The following is a 16,047-nucleotide window of genomic DNA, read 5'->3' as shown; positions in this document are numbered from 1 at the left end:
ACTGTTCTCCAACAGTTCATCCCACAGTCTGTATGTGCAGCCAGGGTTGCCCCCTTCTAGGAACAGAATCTAGTACTTGCTTGTGTTAAAGTTCGTGTGCTTGGTGATGGCCCAGCTCTATAATTTATATAGGTATCTTTGCAAGGCTTGTCCACGCTCGGTGGTGTCAGCAACTCCTCCTAATTTCATATCATCAGCAAAGTTGTGAAAAACATCTCTAGTCCTATCTGCATATTATGAAAACATTAAGGAGAACTGGCTCTAAAATGGAGGCTTGTGGAATGAACCCCACTTGTGACTGGCCACCAGCCATATGTAATCCTTTGGGTCTGATCCATCTGCCAGTTGCTCACCCATTGCGTTATGTTTTTGTTCAGCTGTATGTTGGACATTTTGTCTAGAATGATACTGGGAGAAACATTATCAAAAGCTTTACTGAAATCCAAAAAGAAAATGTCAGCAGTCTTCCCTTGATCAACTAGGTGGAGAACCTTGTAACAAAAAGAAACTAAGCTAGTTAAACAGGATCCTCTCCTCATGAACCCATGTCAACTGTTTCCACAAATCATTTTTGCTGTGATGTGTTTTTTTTTGTTGTTGTTTAAGAAAAAAAAAAAAGGCTTATTGGAAAACTGAAGTGTTTTTCAAATGGTCTTTGGTTCTATCCGTGACTTCTGAAATGCAGAGCAGTGAAGCAGCTTAATCTTCTGTAGATATATGACAATTCACTCAGACCTGTGTGTTTTTATTGCTTTCAGTGGTTTCTTTGTTGAGGCCGAAGTATGTTTACATGATGGTGACTGTAAGCTTCACTTCTAAATGATTTTTCTCCCCAGTTCACTGAACAGCACATCAGCTTGATGTTGCTCATTTTTAAGCAGACAGGCCGAACAGCAGATAGGGTAAGTGGAGTTCATTGCTGGGGTTGAAACTGTTGCAGAGGAAGCTGAGAAGAGGAACTAAGTAATGTTTTTCCTGACCACCAGGTAGGGAGTAGTTTGTAAGTTCATGTTCGTGACTGGCGGAGATTCCTTGTGCACTGTTGAAATCTCTCACATGTCACAGGATAAATGGGATCTGCATGACTGAGCCTTTCTTTCCAAGGCTGGACTGTTACTGCATCTTTGTTTTTGTTGTCAAAAACCTCCAGTGATAAGAAATTCATAATCTGCTGCGAGTGATCAGCTATTCTTTCTACTTGAAGTGTTTTCAAATGCGTAAACTTTCTTTTAGCAGAGTTCAAGCACACAACTGCCTTTGTTTTCTTCAGTGGGTATGGAGAACATCTGATTCCTGCCTCTTAATAGCAACCTTTCACATACTTGAATGCTATTATCACTTCTCTCCATAGGCTTCTAGTGTCTAGGCTAAACAGACTGAATTCCTCGAAGGTTCTATCATAGTTCACATCCACTAGATCTTTGACCTCTTGTTACACTTCACTGGACGTTCTCTGGTTTATTTACATCAATATTGATGTGCGTTAGTCTCTTCAGCTGGTGTGTGCGGTTCAGGTAAAAGGATAACAAGCTGTTTGACACCTTATTCAAAATATGGTTTCCAAAACCTTCAAACTTAAGTCCCACGACAGCTGGAATCTAGATCAAAGTCTACTAGCGAATAGCTTTTCCTAACTGATGTTTTAAAAACCAAATGGAAATACTAATGAAAGAAAAAATATCTGTGGGAGATGGCTTTGATGAAGAACTGCTTGAGGTGAAAAGTCAGACCTTCTGATAGCTTGTGTACTACCTTGAACAAACATCTTCCTTGCAGTATTTTTTTTAAATGAGGTATCAAAATGCTATTCATTTGTAGAGATTTATTAGAGATTTAAATACTTCAAAGACTTGCTGGTGTGGCTGATGTAGAGACAGTACTGTTGTTCATAAAGATGGTGTTCTATTTTTTTTCTCATTTAAGAATATAGCTTCTGAATTGATAAGCAGAAGATTGTCATCGTGCTTTTATTTTTTGCCTTTACCTTCTCTGCTATTATTTCACAAATACAGTCACAATGTTTTTTAGCCGTTGTAGTCTAAAGCCAGATTAGTTCATTGGCTTGCTGCAAAGGTGCACAAATCTTTGAAGGTATCTGTATGCATGTATTGAAAAAGGAAGAGGAGAGAGTATGAGTGTAGGCTTTGAGTGGGCAAGAGGTGGCAACAGTTTTCATTTAGCACCAGAGTTTGCTTATGCTGAGAAGTATTTGAGATGTGATTGAGAAAATAGAGCTTTAGACTTGAAACCCTTTTTATTTTAGTGTTTTGTACACTGCTTGATTGCTATAGGTATTTTGTGTAACTTCAGCTGGCAAGGACTCCATCTTGTTACGAGTTCTTTGGGTATAAATTATTTCATTTCTTTCTCCATGTTGTAGCAAGCTTGGCTTTATTGGTGCATGTAGCCTAAGATGCTTCTATAGTGTTAGAGTTATGACAGGCGGAGAAACAAATTTTAAGTTCCTGCATTCAGTGAAGAAAAAAATTTAGACGAATATTAGATCAAAATTTAACTTCCATATCAGACTTGAGGTAGTAACTCTACGAGGCTCCATAATAATGAAAACTCTTTTTTCTTTTTTAATTTTGTAAACCTTCTCTGAAAAAAATTGGAGAATTTTAGCATAAATAGTAAGCTATTTAAGAAAAGTCATTTAAATACCTTCTCCCACCAGTGTTCAGTGGGCTGTGAACAGTAGGAGCCAGTTTAGATTCTGTCTGTTGAAGTTTATCTTCAGGTTTACTTACCAGCAATTCTGCAGGTTTCTTGGAATGTGCTTTCAAGGACTAAGGAACTATACAAACTATATAATGTAACAAATGTAATATCCTAGTAACTGCTGTGCTGTTAGTCACTGCTAGATGGCACTGTGTAGCTGTGCTGTCACCGAAATGATTACTGAAACCTGTATTTGAGAACCGTTTAAGGTAACATTTAGGTTAAAAATGACACTTTATTGAATTTTATTTTCAGTTTAGTCACTTAATTGAACGCACTAAAAATGATCTCTTGGCTCAGGAACTTATTTTACAGTGTTTGGAAGGATTCAAAAGTTCAGACGACCGCAGTAAGTGAGGTGAGGTTTTCCTGAGTTTCCTACACAATTATTAATACGCAGAAGCACTGCATACATTAGGCTTGAGTGAATACCCCACAAGATTATATAGAAGAAAATAGATTTGTTGTCAGTTTAACATGGTCGCAGAGAAAATGAACTAGTAAGGAGTATAGATATATCTTGAGATTAGAGGGGTTTGTATGATTTTTGCTAACAGGTGTTAGTGCTTGTTATCTGAATGCTTTATTTTCACAAACTTAGCTAGTAAACCTTAAATTCATTCTAACTTTTTCTTTGAGGTCAACAAATCTGATTTATCACTTATTTACAAGTGAATTTATCGTATAAACCTGGTTGTTCATTCACGGAGAGGATGATATCCAAATAAAGCTGATGGGTGTGGCATGAAGAGGCTCGCAGTGTGATGCAGCTCGGGTTTTCTGTGCCCAATCAGAATGGTGTCAGGTTTTTGGTTTTTTTTTTTTTTTCCTGTGTCAGCAAGAGATTTTCACTGTTCTGGAATTACGATGTACTAAGAAGTCCATTCCACATACTGTAGTTAAAAACATATCAGATATTTTGGCAAGGCAGATTTGCATGATTCTCAGGTACGTATATAATGGAAGGTTGCATCTCCTTAAGATTTAGCTGCTTCTAACAAAAGTAAAGGTTACCTCAGATGTAGTTCGTCCTACGTACCACTACAAACAGAACTCTGAAGAGACTGTAGTGCAAAATTGTAATTTATGTTACCAGACTGCATGTTTTCTATGTGCATGTATGAATTTCTTGGCATTACGAAGTGCATTTTACTTTTCTGGGGAAGAGGGGACATATGTGCAGCTGCTGCATACTATAGTTGTTTCCTGCTGTTATTAGTACCTTGATTTAATTCATTACAATATATTTCTCACTTCCTGTAATCTTGTTTGATACCCATACGAGTACATCAGTGATTATTTGCATTTGTACATACGCGGTGTTTTTAATTTGTCTCACATTCCTGGCACTGACTGAAATCACTTGGCAGATTTGAACGTGGAATTCCAGGTGTTCTACCTAGCATACAATAAAGAGAAAATGAAGGAGATTTGGTTAACCACTTGATCATTTAAAAAGTTATTAGCAGGTACTGGCATGAGGGCTTATTTTATAGGCAGATTCTGAGGAAATACTGGGCAGTTACTTTTGCTTTTTGTTGCTGCAAAACTGCTTCAAATGCTTTTCATTCATTTTTCTGCGGTAACGTCTGAGAACGGCTGCATATCAGAAGGCAACAAAATGGTTTGTAAGTGTATATAGCTTTCAAAACATTGAAGTGACAACTCATTGTATGAGTCTGGATGGCAAAAAATGATGTTCTGAGACTGAGAGATGGAGAAGTAAGATCTGTTGATGGAGCTAGATAAAAGTTTCATATTTTTAAGAGGAAAAAATACGTAATTGTAGAATATGTGCTTATAGCTGCTGATCCTTTAGTGTGATACAGTGATTCTGAAGTAATTATGCTTCACTTTAAAATCTGAAATAATTAGTTTAATATAGCTTTTCTTCTTATTTTGCAGATTTTCATAGCCTTTGGTTTGAAGCAGTAATGCGAATTCTAGGATAATTTAGTAACTTAGTCGTCTCAAGATGCTTTTCTTCCTTTTTCGCTGTTAATTTAGTTCTCCAAGAAAATGGTTGAATATTGAAAATATTGTTTTATAGTAATTGATTTATTGGTTCTTATTCTTTGAGTAGAATAGTCAGTAGAAAGACTTTTTTTTTTCCCCTGGAGTCTGATATTTAAGTTGTGATTTGAGAAGGCATTTGTAAATGCTTTTTCTTGTCCTTACTGTTAATGGACAATCAAAGGAGGGCAGTTAATAGGAGCTGGAAACATTTTTCTAAACTCCAGTCTAGCATTTTTTTTTTTTTTAAACTCTGTGAACAAGGATTAGGTTTGTTTTTGTGAGATCCCAGATGTGAAGAAATGCCAGCAAATCAGCACTGTGCCCTCTGTAAAAATTGCTCTAAACTTCTATAGTGACTTTTTGATGTTTTGTTAACACAGTCTTGGTTTTTGTAAAAAAAAAAAAAAAAAAAAAAAAAAAAAAAAAAAAAAAGCAATTCCATTCCTATTAACATCGATTTGAGGACTTGAATCAAGAAGACATTTTGATCTGTAGAGGGTGTGGGGCTACTTAATGTTTTGCCAATGTTGAGTGTGTGACTTAAGAAACAGCGTGGCGTTTGAAACCACGTGGTACTCAGTTACTTTGGAGACACTTCAGGATTTAGAACACGTGCCATCTGTGTTGCAGACCACATTCTCAAATTGATTCCTAAAAGGAAAGATTTGAAGCTTGATGAATAATGTGAACGTAGTTGTTTTAGGTTAAATTACTTATGTATCTCTCTCTGTGAAAACACAGTTTTGTAACTTTTACTGAGTCTGCTTGGTTTTTGACATCCCTTTCTCTAGTATTGTTTCACAGATGTTTTCATAGTTATGTTTGGAAAACATTGTCTTTTAAAGTGAGATTACAGAATAAACAGTATAGAGTTTTCTTTGTCAAATACTTCAGTTGCTCCAAAAGTAGTGCTTCCAATATATTTCCACAGATACTACAACAAATACAAAGAGCACAGTAACACTTTTGATAGAGCTAATTCTCAGCTACAAAACACTATTTTTCAACATAGTCCCTGTCACTGGCTGATTTGCATGGAAGAGCTGATTGAGATGTTATTATGTTGTGATGTGACAGCTGTGCACTGTTCTTTGGAATGTGGCTTCTCATTTGCTTCAGTGTCACCACTGCTGAAATGTACCACCACTTCCTCACTGTGCTTGCATCCACTGTTTCATTTCCATAATTTTTTCACATGAAGGAATTCAGTGATGCACCTTTGTTTCTTATGGGCTTCAGTGCCAGAAGCCATTTTGTCAGATTGCCCTTCTGCTGTATGGCAACAAAATGTATTGAGATATTGGTGGGAAAATTGAACCCATAATGCCATACCAACATTGACCTCTGACATAATAACATAGGATACATTACAGTCAGAGCAGCCCTGATAAAAATCTTTTAAAATAAGACTTTCTGTCCTTGCTTAAAGAGTCATTTTATCTGCTACCACAGAAATTCAAAGGTGAATGTACTATCCAAAGAGTTGTTTATAAACTTTTCATTATATACTGTAGGGTCCTGAGGTAAGTCTAATTAGTTGAGTGTTTACTGAAGCACCTCCTGGAGGTAAGGAGTTCAATAGTGGCAGCTTCTTTTCCTTTGATTATACAGGGGGTTTTGCTGTTAGCTCAGGCACCTGAAAGGTGATCATGGTCCTTGGTGTGAGCACTGTTCCTTCCGTGCTACTTCCTAACACAGTAACACCCCCTCACCCCCCTTTTTTTTTTTTAATCTAATCTTCTCTTGGATTGCACAAATCCTTTGAGTGCTTGGCTAGTCTCAGAATTCTGAAGGTTTTTTGTGAGTATAGGGAAGCGTGTGAAGTGTGTTAATAATTTACAATAGGAAGTTACATGGTGGGGATTAAAATATTGTTTTAAGGTCAGCTGAACTTTCAGGTTTTTATTTTTCTTTTTTTAGTTGAGATTGTTGGGAGGGCACAGGATTTCATTTTGAGCTCATTGCTTCTGCATTGGTCTTAGTTAAAAATGCATTAGTTGATAGAATGGTCTTTTTAAAAGTTCTGTTGTAACAGGTGTAATTCCTATGCCTGTTGTGCCTTACAATAATTTTCAGTTTGTATCTGTAGATCAGCACTAAAGCAAATAAGCAGCTGTGCTGTTCTTTGATGTTTCCTCTAAACTTCAGTCCTGGAGAGCTCTGTGCTTCTGATAATAGATGGTAACAGACTTATTAGACTCTCTCTTGCTGCTGCTGAAATGCTGTGTTTGGGAAGAGGCAGATTCAGATAAGTTCTTTAATATCTGTAGACTATCTTAACCTTTTCTTTAAAACAAAACACAAATTGGAAGAAACGTGGGATGCTGCTGATCTTGTATTCCATGAGCGTCCAAGCTTTCAGCTTGACTGGGCAGCACTGAATGTAGAGGAAGTGTCTTGATCTGCACATATATAGTTTGCTCTGTAAGTAATGCCTCCTATTTAAATCCATTGAAACTACATCAGGTACAAAGAGGACAGTAACACTGTTTGATAATAGAGCAAATTCTGAGCTACAAAACACTACTTTTTCAACATAGTCATCACCATTAGCTCTGTATTTTTCCAGCAGTGAGCAAGAGCCTGCATTCTGTGCTCATAAAATCTGCACCAGCAGAAGTGACCCACTGTTGCCACTGCTAAATCACACTGCCCACCACCTCACTGTGCTCACATCCACTGTTTGATTTCCACAAATGTTCAGCAAGCATCAGTAAATGTCAGTGAGTAGGTGAAATTTCCTCTGCATGGAGGAATTCGATGATAAATCTTTGCTTCGTCTTCACTTCAAATGTCATTTTGTCTTTCTGTCCCTCTGCTGCCCTCTGTCATATAGTAGTGAAATGTAGTGGAATATTGGTGGGAATGTACAGTCTCTACTGCCATGTCACAACATCTGCCTTTGATGTTGTGGGCCAACATAATACAGGAGGCATTACTTCTGGAGGAGCTCTGGAGCTCTCATTAAAAATATGTAGTATAGTTAATGTATATAAGTAACAAAACATTTCAAATTTTAATGTTTTTTATTAAATGTAAAGAAAGAGAGCAACGTAACCCTAAAACTAGTGGGCTGTTTGACCTTGTGGTGCAGGGCAGGGGCAGGGCAGGCTGCATTGCTGGATGTGGCTGGAACAGATAAATACTACTGCTGTGCAGTGGAGTTCTGAACACGTTTGATGAACAGATGCTTGGTTTATCACCAAAAATTCACTTTTTTTTTCCTATGAGAAGAGTATTTCTGTTAATTTTCCCTCAGTATTCAAGTATTTATAATTGTTCCAAATTAAGTATATTAACAGGATGTTTTAGGTGCTGTGTGAGAATGGGGAAGATGAGGAAGTGGGTGGTACGTTTCACCATTATAGACAGATAATTCTGTCCTTTGTTTAGCAAGAAGTACAATTTATTTAACGGAAGCATTTTTTTTGTATTGAAGAATACCAGGTTATTTCTGGGCTTTAGTCCAGCAGATTATGACTACACATTAAAACAACAAAAAAACAGCAGATTTCAAATGTAATCTAAGATGTTCCAATGTCGGATGTTATTGGGGGGGGGGAAGGGGGGAATGTACCTTCCTGCTTACCCTAAAACCAAGTTGGTATTTTATTTGGTAACCTGGGCTGAGGCAACCTTTACTCTGTTTATACTGTTCCCAGAAGTACCACTTATGAAATGCACTCTGTTTCTGAAGTGACCAGACACAAATACCTGCTAGGGATTGTCCTTGAACTTTTTCTGTTACTTCAGTATCTGTGTGTCAGATTATTTTAACAGAGCATTATGGTGCCTTTTGGAATATCTGTTCTGATGTGGTGGGCTTCTTGGTGGGCTACACTGAATGTTTGTTGAGAGAATGAAAAAGGGTAAGTTATTCAGGAAAGAATGTAATTGGTGATTTACATGAGGAACAGTTCTGTTTTTTTCAGGTTTCAGTAAGAATGGTCAGACAACTTAAGTTTCAGATAGAAACATCACTGTAAGCTTCTCGTACTACATGACCCATTTATATATAGATATAAATTAGCAATTGGTAAGAGAAATACATTTGGGTAGGATTGGAACATCTGCTGACCTGTAATGGGTGCACGTATTCAGTATTGATGCTGTACGTCTGGGTCCAGGCAGCAATCTTTCATTTTCACGTGCTGATAGTCAAAGTAAATTAATGATTATAAATACATATTCTGAATGATCTCCAAATATTCAGATTTTAAACTTCATCAGATGAATTTGAATAGGAGTGCATAGTGCTTTTTTTCTTCCTTATTTACGTACAGTATGTGCAGGTTAAGTCTTTATCTTAGAAATTATTAACGTGCTGCAGGAAGGTGTAAGTCATTGTAGATCTTGTCAGTCACAAAGCTCTCCTGTCTTTACTCAGAAGAAATATTTTTGAGCTCCATGACCTTCCAGAGACTTGATTCTGACCACAGTATCCCTTCCCTTAGTTTAAGCTATGTATTTTTAAGGCTTCAGGCAGACTGTAGTTTGCCTGAACAGTGCCATTTATGGTTTGGGTTGGAAGGGACTTTGGAGATCATCCAGTTCCAACCCCCTGCAATAGAGAGGGATACCTCCCTCTAGACCAGATTGCTGGAAGCCCCATCCAGCCTGGCCTTGAGTGCCTCCTGGGAGGGAACATCCATAAAGCTTGCTGGGCAACCTGTTCAGTGTCTCACCACCCTCACAGTAAAGAATTTCTTCCTAATATCTAGTCTAAGTCTATCCTCTTACAGTTTAAAACCTGTTCCCCTCATCCTGGCTCTACGTGCCCTTAACAAAATCTCTTCTTAGCTTTCTTGTAGGCCCCCTTCAGGTACTGAGACTTACACATATGTGTTTAGTAACTATAATTATTGGCAAGAAAGTTAAGTGATAAATATTTTTTTTAATATACTGCTGTGTTAACTGCTTTTTACAATAACAGAACAAAATCATAGAATCAGAGGATAGTTTTGAGTTGGAGGGAGCTGTAAAGATCAGTTAGTTCCAACACTCTTGCTGTGGTCATGCAACTAGATCAGGCTGCCCAGGGCCCTGTCCGACCTGGCCTTGAGCATCTCTAGGGATGGGGCATCCACAGCTGCTCTGGGTGGCATGTTTCCCTGCTTCACCAGTCTCTGAGTAAAGAATTTCCTTCTAACATCTAACCTAAATCTCCCCTCTTGTAGTTTGAAACCATTCCCCCCTGATTATCAGTATCAGACTGTGTGAAAAGTTGGGTTCCATCCTGCTTTTAAGCTCTCTCTAAATAATGAAAGGCCCATTGTCCATGTCACCAATGAAGATATTAAACAGTACTGATCCCAGTAATAGACCCTAATGGGTACCACTCATTGCTGGTCTCCACCTGTGTACATCAAACTGTTGACCACAGCTCACTGAGTGCAACCATTCTTCTGAATGATCCATCCATCCAATCCATGTCTCTCCAAGTTTGAGATAACGGTGTTGTGTGGGACACTATCAGAGCCTTTGCTGTGTGTTCACTGGTTAGAAGACTGAAAAGTATCATGATACATCTTATTAGTCTCAGGATGAGAAATAAAAGTCTTAGGCACAAATCTGCTAGCTGTACAACCGTGTTCAGCTCTAAATAATTCAGATATTGAATGCTTTTTTAAAAGTTTTAAAAAAAACCTTTAATTTTGAGGGGGAAAAGTTTCTATATAAAATTATAAATCAAAAAAGTTTGCATTGGTTTAACTGTATCTGCTTTTTTGTTTGTATTTGAGTCTGAAAGAATTGTTATCCCATTGCTGCTGTTTTCATTAAGTGTCTCAGTAGATTCACAGAAGTTTCATCACTGTTTGTAATAACTGAGCATTCATTGTGGAATTTTGCTGTGAACCGGTGATGACTCATTTTGCTTGTTTTGAACAAATAATTGATGACTGGTTAAACGGAGAACAGGTAACTTTCTAGCTTGCATTAGATTTATTAACTAACAGTAGAGTGTCTTGAATATAGAGGTTTATTGTTAGATGATCTGTTCTAGTCTTGTGTTGTTTTCCATTTCTAGTGGCTGTGGGGATACCTTACACATTTCCTCCTGGAAAGATTCAGCCATAGGGAATATTCAGGTACTTCTGTTGTTTTATATTGACTGGCAGTCTGTTTAAAAACAATCTGCAGGGCAAAAAGAAGTTTCTCACCTCTTCTTTTCTCTTGTCTTACCTGCTTCTAGAAAGAAACAAATACTGCTTTGTCTTAAGTAGAGTTCTACAGCAGGAGGTGTGTGTGTGTCATTCTTACATTCAGTACAGCTCTTTCTGTGCAGTTTTTCCTTCCTGTTTCTTATAAGCATCAGATAATGATCATTGCAAATGTGTAATTATTACTGTCTGCCTACAGAGTAAATTTTTCTGCACAGTAATAACTCCGGGTTCTTTTCAGCAAATATTAGTGTGCCTGTTGCTATGGTGTGACAGCATGACCTACATTTAAGAAAGCCCTCTGGGTCTGTCTGGTTCATTACTGTCTACTTGCAGATGCTTCTTCATGGATGTTTAGTTGAGATGCTTTTGCCAACCTCTAGGGTTTTTTTTTTTTTTTTTTTCTTCTTTAAGATTTTGGTAGGGTGGTTTGCAAATTCATAATCTCTGCAGTACAGAACCTGCTTAGAATGGAATCTATCCAGAGCGTAATTTTAAGCATCCTTCTGTCTCCTGTATAGCAATATTGGTGTTGGTTTTATTTATTAATTTTTGTCACTGAGCTTCATGTTGCTTTGGGTTGTTAGATGAAAGTACAGGTAGATGTATTTTGATAAATGAAGTGCCCAGTCTCTACTCTGAAGTCCACTTAGGAGTGTATTTTCACTGAACTGTTGCAAATGGGTTTCTAATAAGATTTAGAAGTGTTTCCCAAAACAGTTGGAGTGAGATTTTTTCAGTAGCAAAGACGACTGCCTTGTGTTTTCTTCTTCATTGTAGTAGCAGGCTCTTTACTGTGATTGGTTGTAACTTTGAAAAGCAGTACTTATTTTTAAGTTAACTAATACTGCTTCTATGTGGAAGCTACTCCATCAGACTGTATGGTTTGCTGTGCAATGAATATTAATGCTCTTTGTCGCTTGATAGTTAAAAGGTTAAGCAGTTCATATCAGGAGGTGGAAGGGACAAAAGCAGTTTGTGTCTTGTCAATTTTAAACTTCAGATATCAGTAAATCATTGCAGCAGCCTTGGTTATCAGTTGTTTGCACAAAATAAAATGGATGGGGGAGTGGAGAAAAACTGTTAGAGTTCTGTCTGAGGGGACCATCTGCTGTAGTTCCCAGTGTTGTCAGTGAGATAAGGGATAAGCTGTGTAAACAGAGGTACCACAAAAAAAGCTCTGGTCCTGTTCAGAGAGGCGTATGTATGATTTGGGCTTGGGTTGATAACAGCCTTAGAAAGTCGAGGGACTTAGAGTAAAAGTCTGTCAGGCGGAGGAGTGATGTATTTAATCTGACGTTCCAGATGTAGCTTATTAGCCTGAGTTTGCCTTTGGACTGACTTCCTTAGCTTTCTTGTGATTTGTTTGGGCTTCTACAAATAGAAAATATGCATGTGTTGCAAAGGATTTATAAAATACTGATGCTTTTTCTTACCATAGTAACCTTCACTAGCTATTTTAATAAGTGCTTTATCAACAAAACCAGAGGATTTTAAGAATAAATGGTGTAGGTATTGAACGTTTTTCGTTTTGAGAGCAAAAACAGATGATCACTTCCTAGATTAAGTGGGCCTATCTGAACAAAAACTGTCGAGAAACGTTTTTGACTGTTCACCTGACCGCAGGTATCCCTAACATGTCTTGGAGCTTTGGAAAAATCTGAAATAGGAACAGGTTGCCTCATACAGGGAGATACCTCAGACTTTTCTACAGTCATATGTAGACTGTAAGTTGCAGCACTGTAGGTGCAGGTATCTCTTTGGCTGCCAGTTCTTCTACAGTACTGCTAGTATAGAATATGTTGCTGCATGTGTGAACTAAACTTAAATCTCTTTGGGCTGGTACAGACGTCTGTTACTACAGCCCATTCCAGCTGAAATTCCTCTCTTGGCATCTGTGAGGTATCGGGTTTTATGGTCAATAACGTACTGGAAAATAGTGAGGAGATTTGCTTTTAAAAAGAGTTGAATTTTTTTTACCTATCACTTTCTAGCATCCTCTGTTAGCAGTCTGGGGAAAGTTTGTGTGCAACGTGGAATTTTTTGGTTAATGTTATGATGCTTTTGCTAAGGTACCTGGAGCTGTCTGTAATGATTATTGGGGGCCTCTTGTGAAGATAGTGCCTTCAATAATGCTCTTGGTGAGAAAGGGTACGGCATGCTGCCTGGTAATTGCATTTAATCTCCTGCTACTTGCCCAGGACTGTCTCCTTTTCCATTACGTGAATTACCCTCTGTAGTAACTAAAGAGAGAAGGTGATTTCTTTGTCATTGATGATGTGAGGAAACTGAAGAGATTCTTACAACTTCTTGCTAAATGCTGGAGTATGACATGCTACGTTAGGGGAGGGTTAACTGGAGTGGATGCTGGCCCATGGGTGTGTGGTATTTCTCCTTTGGATGAATGGTTGTGGTGAACTGTACTCCAGGGGGATTGGAGCACATGAGGTGCTGAGGTTTGGAGCAGGCTGGAAGGTTGGAGTTTTATCTGTGGGAAGAAGGGGAGGCAGGGGACATCAAACTGTTGTGGAGAGGAGGTTAAATAAAATCCAGAGAAAAGCTTGAACGTGGTTAATCTATGTGACAGTTGTATAAGATGTGAATATTTATACTGGTTTATGGAGAGCCACTATTGGCGTAAATGTGACATTTTCCGAACTTTGAGATCTGTCAACAAGTCCAAAATGATCCTATTCAAAATATGTATGGTTTGTTCTCTTACTAGTGCTTATAGACCTTTCTGTGCTGGGCTTGCCTAATCTCTTTGTTGCACATGGAAGTAAATATTGTCAGTGTATGGTAGGATTTGTGTGTAACTCTTCAGAGGTGCTTAGTGACAGGCTAAGATGCACCATGCACAAACTGAAATTGTTCAGCTCTTGGAGGGGTCCAGAGGAGGGCACTAAGATGATCAGAGGGCTGGAGCAGCTCTCCTATGAGGAAAGGTTGAGGGAACTGGGATCGTTCAGCTTGGAGAAAGGAAGGCTCTGGGGAGACCTCGTTATGGCCTTCCAGTACTTGAAGGGAGCGTATAAACAGGAGGGGGAATGGCTGTTTACATGGGTGGATAGTGATAGGACAAGGGGGAATGGTTGTAAACTGAGACAGGGGAGGTTTAGGTTAGATCTTAGGAGGAAGTTTTTCACCCCGAGGGTGGTGAGGCACTGGAACAGGTTGCCCAAGGAGGCTGTGGATGCCCCATCCCTGCAGGCATTCAAGGCCAGGCTGGATGTGGCTCTGGGCAGCCTGGTCTGCTGGTTGGCGACCCTGTACATAGCAGGGGGTTGGAACTACATGATCTTTGAGGTTCTTTTCAACCCAGGCTATTCTATGATTCTTTGGTTTAATTTAGTTTCCATTGAAAGTAAGTTTTCAATAAATGTATCTGTCATCTTCTGTTTACCTAAAATTTTCTGATGGTATAAGTTGCTTTAAAAATGAAGGGGTGTGTTTGTAGACCACGTAGATCTGTCTGGTGGTTGTTGAAGAGGTGTAGAAATCTAGGGCAATGCTCACTGATGAAGAAATAAGGACAGCTCCTTTTTAAATATTCTTTCCCCTTGCATATGTAATCTGTTCTTCATACTGACTTCTGAAACCATTGTCCAGAAGATGTCACAAAATGCCAGTTGTTTTTTTTTTTAAATAAAGTAATAAAAACTTTTACACAATGAACAGCTTTAAAGTGGTAAAGATTATGGAACCGCAGAAGTCTTCTTATCATGAATTTCAGATAGTTGTGGTTTGTTTTACTTTACTAGGTTACTATATCCTAAGGCAGGTAGCACACGGTGAACTTTGCCAGCAAAGAAACAAAACTATCAGGTAGTGAGAATGCATGGTCATAGTCTTCCCTTCACTGATGTTCCAAATGGTGGAATTGAAAGAAGGAGGAGATAGGCACTCTGAGCCCTGCTTTGTGCTAGCCCAGATCATGTTCTTAGTACAGATAGAAAGGTGGACTGCAGGTGTAAGAATCTGGGGAGTGGTGGTGTAGATGGGGGAAGGTTTCTTGCAGTTACTGCTGAATTCTGATCAGTGCTGGGGCTTTATGCCAGCTGTGTGTGGTAAGGATGCTGTAGTGCTACAGAGGCTGTGCTTCACATCTCCCCCGGCCTTAGGGGCAACCTGTTTTGGTATACCAGCATCCAAGGAGCAACGGAGCTGTACGTATCTTTGAATGTGGACCCTGTATCTTCAGCTTTCTTAGAATACAAAGAAAGTATCTTGGAGTCATATTCTAAAATGTTGGTGTCTTTTCTGTAATTCCTGAGGTGGAAAGATCACTGGAGCAAATGAGGTCCTGTGGCTGATTAAAACACGTGGAGGCAGTTTTGCTGTTCCATTTCAAGCTCAAAGCATCTTTTTCTCACTCCTCTTTAATTTGCAAAATATGGAAAAGCTTTAGAAAACATTGCTGGGCAGTCTGGAAGACCATCTATCCAGTTTTTGTCTTAATTAAATAGTAGTATGGAAAGAGTTATTAACTCCTTATTCACAGTCTACCACACTGGGCAGTTCCTTGAAACAAAATCTAATAATGTTTGACTAGAAATTTTATATCCATTAAACAACAACAGCAGAAAAAGAGGAATAAAGATTACTTTTTAAAATGCTTTTATGTTTTAGTGAGAATGGATGTGTGAATTTGGTAGCTGCTGTTTGTTGTCAAAAACAAAGGGCAACTCTGTACTGGCTGTCAGTTTGTGAGAAGTCTATTTGTGGGGCCTTGCAGGGAGGTAGAGCCCCTATCTGTGATCAATGGCACGTGTCTGAATTGGGGAATAGGGAGAAGCAAAGGGGAAGAAGGTAGCTGTGAATGCAGAATGGAAGAGTTTTCTCTTTAAGGAGGGGAGAACTACAGACTATGCTCATGTGGCCTCCTCAGGGAGGGAAGGTTTAAGTTGGGTGTCAGAGGGAAGTTCTTTACAGAGAGAGTGGTGAGGTGCTGGAACAGCTGCCCAGAGAGGTTGTGGATGCCCCATCCCTGGAGGTGTTCAAGGCCAGGTTGGATGGGGCCCTGGGCAGCCTGGCCTAGCATTAAATGAGGAGGTTGGTGGCCCTGCATGTGGCAGGGGGTTGGAGATTCATGATCCTTGAGGTCCCTTCCAACCCTGGCCATTCTGTGATTTTGTGGCAGAGGTTCCTG

General features: G+C 38.9%; 1 protein-coding gene across 5 annotated transcripts in view; it reads left to right on the top strand.

Moving 5' to 3' along the window:
• The window catches only part of CDKAL1 (CDKAL1 threonylcarbamoyladenosine tRNA methylthiotransferase), a 364,081-nt gene that overhangs the window by 24,360 nt on the left and 323,674 nt on the right, over positions 1-16,047 (top strand). Inside the window, exon 2 of one of the 5 annotated variants that reach the window (XM_090136868.1) lies at positions 10,766-10,826. The exons of the other annotated variants lie outside the window; for them this stretch is intronic. Coding sequence (XP_089992994.1) covers positions 10,766-10,826 — 61 coding nt within the window. The remainder of the gene's footprint in view (positions 1-10,765; positions 10,827-16,047) is intronic. 5 annotated transcript variants of the gene reach the window in all.

The sequence above is a fragment of the Phasianus colchicus genome, chromosome 3, assembly GCF_987193195.1.
Source record: "Phasianus colchicus chromosome 3, bPhaCol1.hap1.1, whole genome shotgun sequence".
In the NCBI taxonomy this organism is placed as follows: domain Eukaryota; kingdom Metazoa; phylum Chordata; class Aves; order Galliformes; family Phasianidae; genus Phasianus; species Phasianus colchicus.
This window is presented reverse-complemented; position numbering and strand designations above follow the sequence as displayed.